Source organism: Rhodnius prolixus, unplaced genomic scaffold, assembly GCF_049639745.1.
Source record: "Rhodnius prolixus isolate KJV_2025 unplaced genomic scaffold, Rpr scaffold_9, whole genome shotgun sequence".
NCBI lineage: Eukaryota > Metazoa > Arthropoda > Insecta > Hemiptera > Reduviidae > Rhodnius > Rhodnius prolixus.
In genome coordinates this window covers 23,001,628-23,017,396 of record NW_027411604.1, presented here as the reverse complement: position 1 = coordinate 23,017,396, position 15,769 = coordinate 23,001,628, and the positions used below count along the sequence as shown (strand labels likewise).

The 15,769-nt window shown below is 34.9% G+C and overlaps 1 protein-coding gene across 1 annotated transcript in view; it reads left to right on the top strand.

Annotated features, from left to right (window-relative positions):
- The window catches only part of LOC141454456 (uncharacterized), an 84,301-nt gene extending 70,551 nt beyond the window's left edge, over nucleotides 1–13,750 (top strand). The window contains exons 4-5 of the mRNA XM_074128693.1: nucleotides 12,151–12,246; nucleotides 13,531–13,750. Of these exons, the coding sequence (XP_073984794.1) occupies nucleotides 12,151–12,246; nucleotides 13,531–13,750 (316 nt within the window). The remainder of the gene's footprint in view (nucleotides 1–12,150; nucleotides 12,247–13,530) is intronic.
- The last annotated feature ends 2,019 nt before the right edge of the window (nucleotides 13,751–15,769 follow it).

The following is a 15,769-nucleotide window of genomic DNA, read 5'->3' as shown; positions in this document are numbered from 1 at the left end:
AAAAAAAACTGAAGATAAGATTAGAAATGGCTCCTTCATTTCAAGGAATTGTGAGTGACTTAAGGATCTACAGTCCAAAAGAAATCCATTGTGGCATCTGTACATTTGAGCTTTGTAAAAAAAGTGCAGTGAGATATCGAAGTTTTTACAGATATTATGTTGTTTCCTCTGTAGATGTTTTTGTAATAAATGTCAGTGGGTGTTCAGATTCTATTTCAAACGCTGCTTTTTTTATTTGTATTTGTAAGCTAGACTGAGTTTTATTCCAGCACTATACTAATGTCAACAACTCTTAGTTATAGCTTCTTTAAAAGGGAACGTTGTAAGCGAAGTTTGTAGTACGTATTTCTGAGTATTTTTATATATAATCTAGCACAATGTTCTAGCACAGCGGTTCCCGATCTTTTTTCATTAGTGAACCCCTTTACCTGATTGTTTCCTCAGTGTGTACCCCTAATATGTATATTATATATATATATATATATATATATATATATATAATATATAAGTAAAAAAAAATAATAATCTATTCTTGATTTTACGATTGTAACTTTAAATTAACAGCAAAACAATCTGAATATAATGTGTCTTGTAAAGAACATATACATATGATATGTTCCTATTTAAAAAATCATTTATGAATAGGTAAACATTTCAAACCAATAACTATTGCAGTGGTCGTAAATTGAAACAGCAAAGCGTTAATAAAGGAGAAGTAAATTACATGCGGGCCATGTGTAATATTAGTCAAAACTAAAGCAGCAATTTTTCGCAATTTTTACATTTTCGAGAAATCATTTAATTACTTTTGATATACAAATATATTTACTTTTAAAAAAAATACTGCAGTATCGAATGTGTACTTAATTCTTGTCAATTTATATGTTATTCAGTTTTATTATAATAATTTTGTAATTAAGTTGTAGGAATCATTTATTATATAATTTTTTTTCTCATTAATAATATATCTGTATAATTTTTATATCTTCCGCCTTAATAACTTTTTTTTTGCGTACCCCTAAACAATCTTTCGCGTACCCCAGGTTGGGAACCGCTGTTCTAGAAGACCAAGTTTCAAAACCTGATTCAAAATAGACAAACTTAATATATAGCTAAAGAATGAAAGTATCGTCAAGCTCAAAATTAACTTCAGATTAATAAAATAATAAATAACCAAAGGTTAAATAGGCAATGATAGCAGAAAGTTTCGTATTATTTCATTGCTGTGTTGATAACAGACGTGAGTAGGTAATAGTTTATAAACCAGAACTCTGGAATCGATGTGACGTGATTATTTTTTTAAAAAGTAAGTACCAACTTATTGAACATTTGTTCAGGTATGGAATTGAACAAGACTTTTTTATTCCTCGCCACTTTTCGTGACCTGGGAAGATGTACTCAATCTCTGGCGACATTTAAGGGACGTTGTATCCAAGCTTCGGCATTCCATCTATCAAGGTTATTTTTCTTTCATTCAAATTGAATTTAAGTGTCTTAAAAGATACACAATACAAGGGTCGTTTGAAAAGTCCGTGCAAAAATAAAAACTACTTAATTTTTTGGGGTAAACCTTTTTTATTTTTCAACATAGTCTCCTTTTAGGCTTATACACTTCGTCCAACGCTGCTCTAGTTTGTTGATCCCTTCCGAATAATAGGATTTGTCCAAGTCTGAAAAATAGCCATTCGTTTCTGCAATCACCTCCTCGTTTGAATAAAATCTTTTCCACGCCAGCCATTTCTTCATATTGGGGAACAAATAGTAGTCCGAGGGAGCCAAGTCTGGAGAATAGGGGGGAGGTGAAACGAGTTGGAACCCTATTTCCATTAATTTTGCGAACACAACTGCTGAGGTGTAAGCTGGTGCGTTGTCGTGATGGAAAAGGACTTCTTTGTGGGCCAATCGTGGGCGTTTTTCTTGCAGCTCGGTTTTCAAACGGTCCAATAACGATGAATAATATGCACCTGTAATAGTTTTACCCTTTTCCAGATAGTCGATGAGGATTATTCCTTGCGAATCCCAAAAGACAGTCGCCATAATCTTTCCGGCCGAAGGAACGGTCTTCGCCTTTTTTTGGCGCAGATTCCCCCTTGGTAACCCATTGTTTAGATAGTTCTTTGGTCTCAGGAGTGTAGTGATGTATCCATGTTTCATCCACAGTGACGAAACGACGCTTAAAGTCCTGCGGATTCTTCTGGAACAGCTGCAAACCGTCCTTGCAACACTTCACACGATTTCGTTTTTGGTGCTGGCTTTCGTGCGTACTGATCCAACTTCAAACCAAAATTCATGCCAGGAGTATCAGGATACACCGTCTCAACAGCAAGCTCAGCCTCAAACTCAGCCACAGCAACCTCAACCGCAACAACAACAAACGCAGCAACAGCAACCCCCGCAAGTTAAAAAGGATCCTGATACACCTGGCATGAATTTTGGTTTGAAGTTGGATCAGTACGCACGAAAGCCAGCAGCTTTGAAAAACAATAAACCAGCTATGCCACTCTGAACTAAACCTGCAGAAGGATCATATTTTCCATCAGCGGCACCCATCTTGCGGATAGCTTTGTCATGTCCAAATGTTGATGCAAAATATTATGTACCCGTTCATTCGAGATGCCCATAGCAATAGCAATCTCACGCACCTTCACTCTTCTGTCATCCATCACCATATCATGGATTTTATCAATGATTTCTGGAGTAGTAACCTCAACAGGGCGTCCAGAACGTTCAGCGTCACTTCTTTCTCGTTTATGGACGGACTAGAAAAAAAGTTTCTAGAAGGACAAGAGAAACTAAAGTAGATGTTAAAATAGAATTGAAACTAATCCACTTTTAAAACTATAGCTTCATTTTGAGTGAGAAACAGCATGATTAATATTTTTTTTATTGTTTTGCTTTACATCATTTTAAATGTAAGTATAAATAAATAATAAAATTTATATAAAAAAAAGTCAAGGTAATTCTAATTGTGGCAGATCTTTGAGACTAAAGAACTAATTTAAATAACTCAAGCTTACGAGGGTCGTTTGAAAAGTCTGTGCAAAAATAAAAACTACTTAATTTTTGGGGGTAAACCTTTTTTATTTTTCAACATAGTCTCCTTTTAGGCTTATACATGGATTTTATCAATGATTTCTGGAGTAGTAACCTCAACAAGGCGTCCAGAACGTTCAGCCTCACTTGTGCCCATATGGCCACTCCGAAAATTTTGAAACCACTTATAAACTGTTCTAATCGAAGGTGCAGAGTCACCATAATGTTTATCAAGCTTCTCTTTAGTCTCCTGAGGCGTTTTGCCTTTCATAAAGTAGTGTTTAATCAACACACGAAATTCGTTTTCGTCCATTTTTTGAAAAATCACTCGACTTCCTCGATTTAAACGAATGCCAAACACAAAGAAATAGACCGATCTGGCTGAAACTTTGTGTGTGTTCTTCCAAGAGATGCTACTAACTAAACATAACCTCGATACGCGCCAGTAGTGCTATCTCTCTGACTTTGCACGGACTTTTCAAACGACCCTCGTAGTCACAAATTTATATGAACCGGATATTGTAAGAAATATTTCTAAAAGTATAGTTGCAAAAAGTGAAAAAAAAAATGGCGACTGTTTTGACTTCAAAATTATTGAGTAACTAAGTGACTGATGTCAAACAACAATAAATTCTTGTCCATTAAGATAAATTATTTGAGACGTAATATTTCAAGCATTAATTATGTTCTTAAAAATCACAATAAATAAATAATATAAAAATTTGTAATTTTTTCCTTCTTTTTTTAAGTAAAACTCAAGGTGAAAATCAATTATTTAATCATGGATTCTAGTTTTAAATCATGAAAGGAAGTAATTTTTTATAAAATCGCTGACTACTATAAAATAAAAATAAATAATACGCACATTATTAAAACTTAAATGAGTTGTGGATAAAAACGACTGAACAACCAGATCCGGTACAAATATTTTGTATTAATTTTTCATTAGTTTTACTTATAGTACTTTTAACCAGTTAAGCGGGTAATTTAGTTTTTTAAAAAACCCTCCCACAGTGTGCGGAATTAAAATCAAGACAATGATGTGTATACACGTCGAACGCAGGGCAAAAACAACCAAAAGTTTACAATAGTCGTAATAGTCACTGCAAGCGACTTTTTCTGCAATCTCCTGGGGCTTGAGATTACCAGAGCATTCTGTGCTCATTCAAAATCTTGCACCGCTTCACGTATGCATTGCTCTAGTTAACTAGGGGGACGCCAGAGCTTTTTACAAGGAAGAAAAGAGCTTTGAATTCTGTGCAAAATGAAATCTTTGCTCTTACTGAGAGGACTGAACCTCTATCTAAGGTAAAAACAGCATTGCACAAGGGTTGGGAGTGTGGGAGAATGTAGGTGATTTATCTACATAAAACAACACAGTACGATTTAAGCCAAACTGATCTATTTAGCAAACAAGTAAAGGCGCGTACTTAACTACGCTCACACAACAAAATACATATATATCTGCACACGGTTTTTTTGTAACCCCCCCTACTAGGTTATCCATCGATCTTATGTTCGATACAGATCCTAGATGACGCTACTGATTTGGGGCTCCCACATAGGAGCTTCAATTTGAGTGCCTAATTCCCCAATCTCTAATGCGGAGACCAAACATGTACCAACTACTTATCATTTTGATGACTCCCACCGCAGTTCTATTGGTAAGATAAAGGAAACATCCCACCAAATAATATTCTTATTGTATTTTATTAAATTTCTAGTTTTTATAGTTAAGGGCAATTTTACATTTTTCACGACGAGTATATACACGTCGAACGCACCGTAATAGAGATTTAGTTTGACTTGTATACACGTCAAACACGCTTAACTGGTTAAGCACTCATTTAAGAAACTCTTTTGAACATAATTTTCCTTATTAATCAGAGATCATGGCCTCAACTCTCCATTTTTCTTCAATTATCAGGTCTAGTTTTGGCTGTTAAGCTATCCATTTTCATAACTGGTTATTTTTTTTAAAGACAACTAGGGAAATTTGTGGATTTCCAATAATCGTGGTCAGTCAACAAGCTGGACAAAAACAATTTTCAACAAATTCGAAATACCAGTAAGTATCGTCTATAGGCCTACTGTGTGTACTACATCTAAGTGGAGTTCAATGACGTGTTGGCCAACTTCATATTTTCCACTGTTCTTGAGTGACGTCATTTTAATTTTTTTTTTTCTAAAATCATTACTTTTTTCCAATAAAAATGTTATTACACAAAACGTTTTAGTCTGAATTCGATTCTGATGACACAGTTAGAAAGACAGATAAATTTACTAAAAATTGATACCATTTCGAAGCATAAGTTATTCTCGAAACAGCCTCAATCTTCCTCCGGAAACTGGGAAAATAAAAGTAATCGAAATTTTTAAGAAGACTCATTAGGCCCTTACGTGATCATTATCAGACCTAGATGCTGGCACTTTTTATAAAAATTTACTTGTCTAAAGAGGGCTTTCAAACGGTATATCATTTTCCAGGATTCCTTTTATCTTCGTACGAGAAATTACGTTTGTTTTACAAGAAAACGTGTTCACGAGCACTCAACACTGTTAGTTTATCAAGTTTTCCCCTTTCTTTGCAGAAAGAAAATTTTAGTATATCATTTTAACCACATGGTCTGGTTGGAGAGGTCAACTTACCCGTAATAGAAAGATATCAATGGTTTAACGCAGTACTAGTGCATACTAAGATAGAATTATTGAATCCGGTTCAGATTTCCCACACTGTCGGAATAGTTGTGGTTTTTGTAGAAATCAGACTACGGTAGTGCAGGAAGTTTAATGTTCGTTTTCAAATTGACCTACTAGATTTTGATTGGCAAAATTGGTGAGTAGAGTCAGTTTATAATTGATGTCCTCTTGACAGAGAGTTGACTTTGGTTTATTAGGCTGGAAACATAGTGGAGCGGCGAACAAAGCGGCGATGATAGTTACTTCAGATCAAAAAGTCCGACGAGCAGCGAGCAAAGAGTTGCATGCACATATGAGTAGTGACGAGTTTAGTCGCGTCCTCCTTTCGACGAGACATGATGGAGGAATTATTTCTTATTTCTACACGAAAATTCTTCCTTGAAAACCTCAGCTTAGAAGAAGGAGGCTGCAGTGTTCATGATATAAATAGGACTAGATGTGAACTTGGTGAATTCCATCACTTGTACCAACAACTTCGGGAGCATTCTGGTAAGTTTCATTCGTATTTTCGAATGTCTATTCCAACATTAGATTACATACTAGCCAGTGTTGAAGGCATGTTAATTAAGAAAAGGAGGAATTTCAATGTTAACCCCATTAATCCTGTCCCATTCCTTATCCAACACAAATCGGTTGTCCTGTGGAAGATCCTTTTGGTCCCACAGAGGTTTCTTTAAAAAAAAACTGCACCAATAAGTGAAGCAATATCCATTTTAACCTTGAAACTTGAGAGCAAAGAAACCAAACATGTCATAACGTGTTGCTCTACTCTCTCTTGGTAGCGTTACTCTATCTTCGCTTTGCTCTCCACTATGCGCGGTCCCATACGGTTAACTTGTGTTTGTTTTCGCCGCTTTGCTTCCCGCTCCACTGTGTTTCCGGTCTTAAGAGAAAAAAAACTTTTGATATTTGATGCTAAATAATACACTGATTTCAAAGCTTAATGTTGGACATTGTCTTTGGCCAAGGCAGCTACCTCAATCTCTCTAAAGCAGGCTTGACCCTTAGTCTGTACAATCTTGATTTTACTTAGTAGGCCTTGGAAATTGAAGGATTACTTGAATCTATAGTAATATAATCTAAGAGATTCTTAGCAGGAAGACGCAACTTCCTTAATTGAAAGAGGTATTTGCATATTTGACGCGTCTTTGGCCGCATTAAGTTGTGCATTGGTGAGATAAGTGTTCTATCAGAATTGCTGTTGTGTGACTGTTGTCTTTCTCTTACTTTTTATTAAAAATTTTGCATTATTTTCTTCATTTTTCCCCCCAAAAAAATTATAACAGAAATTTCAAACAAGATTTACAAGAAACCAGAAAGAGGTTGCTAAACGCAAAGAGATTGTTTGAGAGTCAAAGCTGCCGTATGTTGACTAACCAGATATAATATGGGATTCGAATTACAGTGAAAGCACAATAACTCAAGGCCAATGTAGACATAATGGCATAATTGTTCTAATATTTATTTACTTTTTTTTAATTTATCCGTTATATTTGATTAAAGCTATGTATGTATTTTTTGTTGTTGTAAACTTAACTAAGATCTTAACGGTTAATTTGTATTCTCTTTCCTCTAGATGTTATCATTTACATTATTTTATCCGAGACAATCAAACATTCTGTTCCCTTAAATAATTGTAATTAATGGATTCCGTTACACTTGTTAATTTTAAGTAATTTGGTGTACATGTACGATATTATTTGTTAGTTCAGAATTTTCTCACCCTAGTTTAGCAAAGTAAGAAATTGAGGGTACATCACTGGGTCATTTATTTCAACTTATCGCCTTAGAAACTTTATTTTACTTGGCTAAATTATATTAAATCTTACGTTTCCCACATTCTATTCCTCAGGAGCTACAGAAATCAATGTTCCACAAGCTTTTGTCGGCAATGGACACTATTTTTTTTTTTTTTTAGGTGACAATTTCTTAACTTATTCCCTTCAACAGAAGATTCTTCAAATATGTCTAAAGTGAGTGTACAAAATGGTACAACAAACATAAACCCCATATTCGTGAATGAAGGTTATGTACATATTTAACAGAGTGACCAAAGTTATATGCTCCACCCACTTTTTTTTTTAACGGCGGGAAATTTCGAAAAAATAAAAAACACGTATTTAATCATTTTTAGTCTAGTTTATTTTCAGTGATTGACCCATTTTTTTAAACCCTTGCATCTCGAGATACAGCATCCAACTTTTGTTTTTCAAATGGAACGTTATATTTTTTGTTGCATATTTTTATAGTATTTGAGCTCCTAAAAAAAAAAACAAAAAAAAATTTTTGAAATCAGTTAGGTTTTCAAAAGTTATGGTAACTTAAAATATTTATTTTTTCGAAATTTCCCGCCGTTTAAAAAAAAAAGTGGGTGGAGCATATAACTCTGGTCACCCTGTATATGAACGATTATGTATTATTTATAGAAAGGAAAATGCCAGAAGGAAATTAAGTTATTAAAAAACTTACAAGAAAATTAAAAATTAAATGGTGGAGCCTAAATTACACATGTTAAAAAATATAAATAAAATACATTAAAAAAATATATATAACACTTCCTTCAAGAAAGGAAGGGATAAATTCAGTCCTTTAAATCATGAAAATCTGTTCGCGCGTTTAAGCTTACAAAAAAGGTAACAAGAAGAACAAGAACAAGAACATTTTCTGAAAATGCTGTTTTTTTTTCAAATTTTCAGCAACTTTTTTTTGAAATCTATTAGATCTGGGTTGTTGCAAAAAAAATTGCGGTTATAAGGGAGCATTTGCCCTTTATTATAAAGAAAATTTTGGGAATTTTATCATTTATAGAAAAAGAGAAAAAAAAATTGACAAAGTTGGGTGTTTTTCAACGTTACACTTTTTCGTGCACTTTTTGACGATCAAACCTTATACAACTCTCCTACCGGACAGTTTTAATCAGGAAACTTTCTCTTAATTCAACTCTTACAAAAGTAAGTGAAAATATTCTGTGGATTTACTGCAAGTTCAGAATACTAGCAAAATGGCTTCTATTGAGGCTGTTCAGAACAAGATCTTGCGGTGGTTACCTTGCCGAAAAATTCCTAAAGAAGCCCTTATCTATTCCGATCTACAGCTCACTCTCAATATTCCTCCACTTGCCACCAGAACAATTTATTACGACCTCTCTTACCTCTGCAAACTTCTCCATTCTCAAATAGACTGTCCTTACCTTCTTTCTCTAATTTCTTTTAATATCTCATCCCATACTACACGACATTCTTCTCCATTCAATGTACTGTACTGCAAACATAATTTTCTTTCGTATGATGCGGATAACCAATCATTTTAACTTAGATTTCTTTGGCACTGATATACAAAATTTTCTGAATAAAGCCAGATGTCAACCCAGGCGGGGCTTAACGTCCAACTACCAATTAGGTGTCGTGGACGAAGGCGACTAGCAAACATACTTTACTGTAAATTTCTCTTATTAACCATTAAATAAAATGCAAGGCCTAAGACCGGGAATCGAACCCAGTTCCACAATACATATTAGCTTCGCAGGTCATGCCTCTAACCGCTCGGCTACCGTGGCGCCTTGATGCCAACCATTTCTTTGAACTATTTGTATTGTATATAAATCTGTATAATAACCTCTAAAAGGTAAAATAAAATGCTAAAGCCTAATTATAGACTGAAAACTATTTGTATTAATTATGTTATTATTATTGTTGTTTCTGTAAATTGGATTATTGATCCGTTTTTTATTTAAAAATAAAAATTTTCAATTCACAGGAATAACGTGTTGTAATTGTGGATTTCTCATGGCACTATTTGCTACATTTAACTAATAGTGTAAATGAAAGTAATAGAATAAAGTAATAAGTAATTATTCTACAGAGACAGATTCCTTAACCAGGAAAAACGAAATATTATTTCTTAGACTACGATTGTCTACCATTCATTACAAAACAAGTCGTTAAAGATAAGGAAAGAAAACAAAGACATATCCTTCGCATTAATGTCATCTCTGGTAAACAAAGCTGGTCATTTGCTTTATTTTACTAGAGTCTGTGGGAAAAGAGAGCTGGGCGTGTCACATTCACCCATCTAGTTTGGTCTTCACTAATAAAATTGGAAGAATAGAATAGAATAGAAAAATGTGCACTTTATGCGACAGTAAACTATGGCGCCTCTACCTAACAAAAGGATAGATAAGAAATGCACAAAGTTGTAGTAAGTCTAGTTAAAGATGTTATTATTGTATACAAGCACATCCTACTTGGAAAAAAAAATTTACTATCTTAGCCAAGGTGTGGCCTCCTATACTAAGTCAGGTATACAGTCGTCTGGTCTTAGAAGGAGTGTAATGCGTACAAAAAACACAACGCACATTCCTTCTTGTACTCTTTTTAAAACAATCAACTCTTGGAACGGTTTTAAATCCTTGCCTGGATGAAATTACATTTTGTTCTTAGTCTTGAGGTAACCTTCCCAACTAACACTTTGCTTCAAACAGAATGTAATAAAAAAACCGTACCTATTTTAAGTAATATATTTTAGTTGTAACTTATTTTTAGCTATTTGCTGTACGAGGGTCGTTTGAAAAGTCCGTGCAAAAATAAAAACTACTTAATTTTTAGGGGTAAACCTTTTTTATTTTTCAACATAATCTCCTTTTAGGCTTATACACTTCGTCCAACGCTGCTCTAGTATGTTGATCCCTTCCGAATAATAGGATTTGTCCAAGTCTGAAAAATAGCCATTCGTTTCTGCAATCACTTGAATCAATCGTTTGAATAAAATCTTTTTCCCGCCAGTCATTTCTTCATATTGGGGAACAAATAGTAGTCCGAGGGAGCCAAGTCTGGAGAATAGAGGGGATGTGAAACGAGTTGGAACCCTATTTCCATTAATTTTGCGACCACAACTGCTGAGGTGTGAGCTGGTGCGTTGTCGTGATGGAAAAGGACTTTTTTGTGGGACAATCGTGGGCGTTTTTCTTGCAGCTCGGTTTTCAAACGGTCCAATAACGATGAATAATATGCACCTGTAATAGTTTTACCCTTTTCCAGATAGTCGATGAGGATTATTCCTTGCGAATCTCAAAAGACAGTCACCATAATCTTTCCGGCCGAAGGAACGGTCTTCGCCTTTTTTGGCGCAGATTCCCCCTTGGTAACCCATTATTTAGATTGTTATTTGGTCTCAGGAGTGTAGTGATGTATCCATGTTTCATCCAAAGTGACGAAACGACGCTTAAAGTCCTGCGGATTCTTCTGGAACAGCTGCAAACCGTCCTTGCAACACTTCACACGATTTCGTTTTTGGTCAAGCGTGAGCAATCGCGGCACCCATCTTGCGGATAGCTTTGTCATGTCCAAATGTTGATGCAAAATATTATGTACCCGTTCATTCGAGATGCCCACAGCACTAGCAACCTCACGCACCTTCACTCTTCTGTCATCCATCCCCATATCATGGATTTTATCAATGATTTCTGGAGTAGTAACCTCAACAGGGCGTCCAGAACGTTCAGCGTCACTTGTGCCCATATGGCCACTCCGAAAATTTTGAAACCACTTATAAACTGTTCTAATCGAAGGTGCAGAGTCACCATAATGTTTATCAAGCTTCTCTTTAGCCTCCTGAGGCGTTTTGCCTTTCATAAAGTAGTGTTTAATCAACACACGAAATTCTTTTTCGTCCATTTTTTGAAAATCACTCGACTTCCTCGATTTAAACGAATGCCAAACACAAAGAAATAGACCGATCTGGCTGAAACTTGGTGTGTGTTCTTCTAAGAGATGCTACTAACTAAACATAACCTCGATGCACGCCAGTAGTGCTATCTCTCTGACTTTGCACGGACTTTTCAAACGACCCTCGTATGAGTTTCCAAACAGCCCTCGTTCCTTAATTATGTCTGTCAAAAGAAAAAACAAAAAAGTGTAGGGTGATAATGAAAGAAATGGTTACAAATCACATAAATCAAATTACATTAGTCCAGGTGTACTACTTTTCTATACCTGACGTCACAGAACATATTGCTCTCTAGTTGTAACAAGTAGAACTACAGTATACAATCGAAAATGAAACAAGTTCTCCAATATTAGAATATTTATATGAAATTCCATCATTTTAATGTAATCGATCAATTTTTTTTTCAAGATTCATTCAGGTAACCTCAATAATCTAAACATATAAAGTAAAACTAAATTTTGAATTAAGCGACTCAGTAACGTCCCAGATCTTCAGTGTCCGCTTGCAATACTTTTTGGTTTTAGTAGACCTACGAGATGCATTCCAATTCTTCCTCTTTTAACACTGTTTTTTTGCGCTTGAAGCTGACTTATGAAGTGTAGAAGTACATACTATTCTTTAGCTCCCCAAAAGATAGTTTAAATAATTGTTTGCAATATTTATGATCTGATTTGTGGTTATCTTCTTTTTTAGAACACTGTCACTTTGTATCATTGGTTTAGTTATTCATGGATTTGGTATTGCTGGATTGATGGTGCCAACTTTCATAGATTCTATTTGTTCCGCTATGTAAGTAAACCTTAGTTCTGTATAATTTTTGTTTAATAACAATGGATGTAATAGATACTGCAGTGTGATCTAAGAATGTCTTAGTTCAGCTAGAGATGTAATTTTCATTTTGCTTCTCATGAAGCTAAGGTTAGAAATCTTTTCAATCATTTCCTGGCACGCTCTTACATCAGCGGAAACTCCACTTTGAACTCCCGTTACGGCTATCAACGCTGCTTGGGAGTCACTAAGAAAGACTACTTGGTCCAATTTTCTTTCAACCACGTATATTAGACCTATTAGGATAGCCCGAATCTCCCTATCGAAATTTGGCCGCTGGAAAGCAGTGGGCAACATTGCTAGAAAAGAAGATACCTGCCGGCCTCCCAAGAAAAGAGTCTGTCGTGCTCTTCCGAGGAATTACAGGGCACGACTATCTATAAGCACACCTTCACAAGATAGGTATTAGGGACTCGCCGATTTGCCCATTGTACAATGACGGCGTAATGATTTTTAACCATTTGAACGAGTGCCCGGCACTACAGGGCATGACCACTATGTATGAAAGATATTGGGCTGCCAGACAGAAAATGGCTTAACGCCTTTGTCACGGGATTATATTTTTTTTTAGATTTTAAAATGACGGGGCGGGACCGTATCCCCACGGCACCGCAGCCACAAGAGGCTTATTGTGCCTTCCCCTTAAGTCTAATAGGTGAAACCTCCCCTTCTAAGAAGCTCGAGAGCTTTCCCTATCAGTTCCTTCTGCGATACAATCTCCCTTGGCCTCAAAGTTCCCAAATATATCGTAGCGCAGTCTCTCGATTGCAACGCAATCGAACAACAGGTGAGAGGCCGTTTCCTCCTCTTCCTGGCACAATCTGCACAATGGTTCCGAGCTAATAAGCCCTATCTTGTGCAGGTGCTTTCTGAACCTTCCGTGGCCCGTGAATAGGCCTGTAATCCGAGTAATATGATTGCTGCCCAAACCTAGAGTCACTTTAGTTCTTTGTTTGCAAAACAAGGGCATAACCCCCTCTTGCTGTGTTTGACCCCAGGAAGCATCACCCAGTACTTTTCGTGTTCTCTCCAGATTTGTCACGGGATAAGGGGAAAAAAAAGAAAAAGAAGGTTAGAAATGAAATTACTTTGAGAAGGCTTAAAAAATTATGAAAAATCTTATCTTCTTTCAAGTAATGTTATCTAATTTAGAAACATGATAGAGTATTATTAAATGATCTGTAAAAAAACGTTTGATTTAATTCATAAAAATATTCAAATAATTTATCAATGATTCTTTCTCAGTGCTGCAGGTTTTCCTGACGATTTATCAACATACGGAGTAATTTCTGGATTGTGGTCATCTTCATTTGCTTTGGGAGCGTTTGTAGGTCCCTCTGTTTCTGGCTATTTGTTCGATGTCGTTGGATTTCAATATGGTACATTTTTTGTGATATCGACCCACCTATTACTTGTAAGTATTCTTGCTATAATTAATTATATGAGGGGAGGGAAAAAATTGTAGAAATTTATTTTGGGGACACCAACTTATGTTTTCATAAGGCTAATTATAATTAATTCTTACTACTTAAACTTGCCAAGATCTCTTTAATCATATTTGAAAATTGTAGAGTTTAATAAGCCTGGTATATAGGGTGTATACGGAGGAGTGGTCAAAACTTGGGGAGGTGAATCAGCAGCTCAAATGCAACAAAAAATATTCTATTCACTTTGGCCCGATTCTCAATAGTGTCCAAGATATTTGCATTTTTATCTTTTCCGTCGATATTCGCTTTTTTCGCCATTAAAACGGCCGTAACTTTTCTATCCTTTATCCTACAACAAATCTGCTTATTCCAAACGAAAGAGCATTCAATTTTCTATAATTTTGCTGGGTACAGAGCCTCAAAACGATTTTTATAACAATGAAATTTTTACTTAAATATCTAAAAATTTCGTTCTCGATGAATTTTGTTAAATTTTTCAACTGCATTTTTTCAATGGTTAATGAAATCAAGGAGTCACATAATTTCAGAAAAAGTTGCGCATTTATTGAGCTTCAAGATCATATGGATTTTTTTGGTTTTTAATAAAACCCTGCCCCGAACAGAGGGGTGTAAATGCAAAAAACTGGGATTTTGCGAACTGACTTTTCACTACTAATTTACTCAAATGTCAATTTTCGGAGAAGGAACAAAAAGAAAAGTAACCATTTTAGTTTTTAACAATTATTATTTAATAAAACGGAAGTAAAAAATAAAGTAGCAATAAAACGCAGAAGTTGACTACAATTGTTCGTGCAACTTATTTTAATGACAATGGAGGTTTTTTTTATCAAAGTTAATTAATTAATGATAATTCAAAAATAAAATGGTAATATTCTTTTTGTTCCTTCTCCAAAAATTGATTAGTTTTGAATTATTATTAATTAACTTTCATGGAAAAAAACCTCCATTATGTCGTTAAAATATGTTGCTCAAACAATTGTAGACAAGAAACTAAAAATTTGCCACAATTCTTTCCCACTTCCTTGTTTGAATAGTTCGAACGATTTTTGTAGCAATTTTAACTAGGCACCTGCCTATTGCACTTTTTCACTTCTGTGTTTTATTGCTACTTTATTTTTTACTTCTGTTTTATAAAATAATAATTGTTCTAAACTAAAATGGTCAAAATTGACATTTGAGTAAATTAGTAGTGAAAAGTCGGTTACGCAAAATCCCAGTTTTCTGCATTTACACCCCTCTGTTCGGGGTAGGGTTTTATTAAAAACCGAAAAAATCCATATGATCTTGAAGCTCAATAAATGCGCAACTTTTTCTGAAATTATGTGACTCGTTGATTCATTAACCATTGAAAAAATGCAGTTGAAAAATTTAACAAAATTCATCGAGAACGAAATTTTTAGATATTTAAGTAAAAATTTCATTGTTATAAAAATCGTTTTGAGGCTCTGTACCAAGCAGATTTATAGGAAATTTAATGCTCTTTCGTTTGGAATAAGCAGATTTGTTGTAGGATAAAGGATAGAAATGTTACGGCCGTTTTTATGGTGAAAAACGCGAACATAGACGGAAAAGTTAAAAATGCAAATATCTTGGACACTATTGAGAATCGGGCCAAAGTGAATAGAATATTTTTTGTTGCATTTGAGCTGTTGAATCACCTCCCGAAGTTTCGACCACTCCTCCGTATACACCCTGTATAACTCGTAGAAATTAATTCAAGACTTCCAATAATCTTGGTCTCCTAATAATGGATGAACTTAGGCCAGAAGTTGTACCATTAGTTTTCCAATGTAAGGTTCACACCTACGCTTATTTGTATGCAGCATGTGTTGCAGTTTAATCGAATATGATTGAATTTTCATTAATTTCTTTGATTACAAAAATGGTCGCATTATTACTACTGCTGAAGAAATATTTATAGTTTATTATTATTTATTATTTTGAAAGTTGATGCCGACCAAAATGTTACCGCTAGAGTGTTTACGACGGAACGGGAATATTCCTCTATCTCTTATCTACAATGTTATTAAAATTAT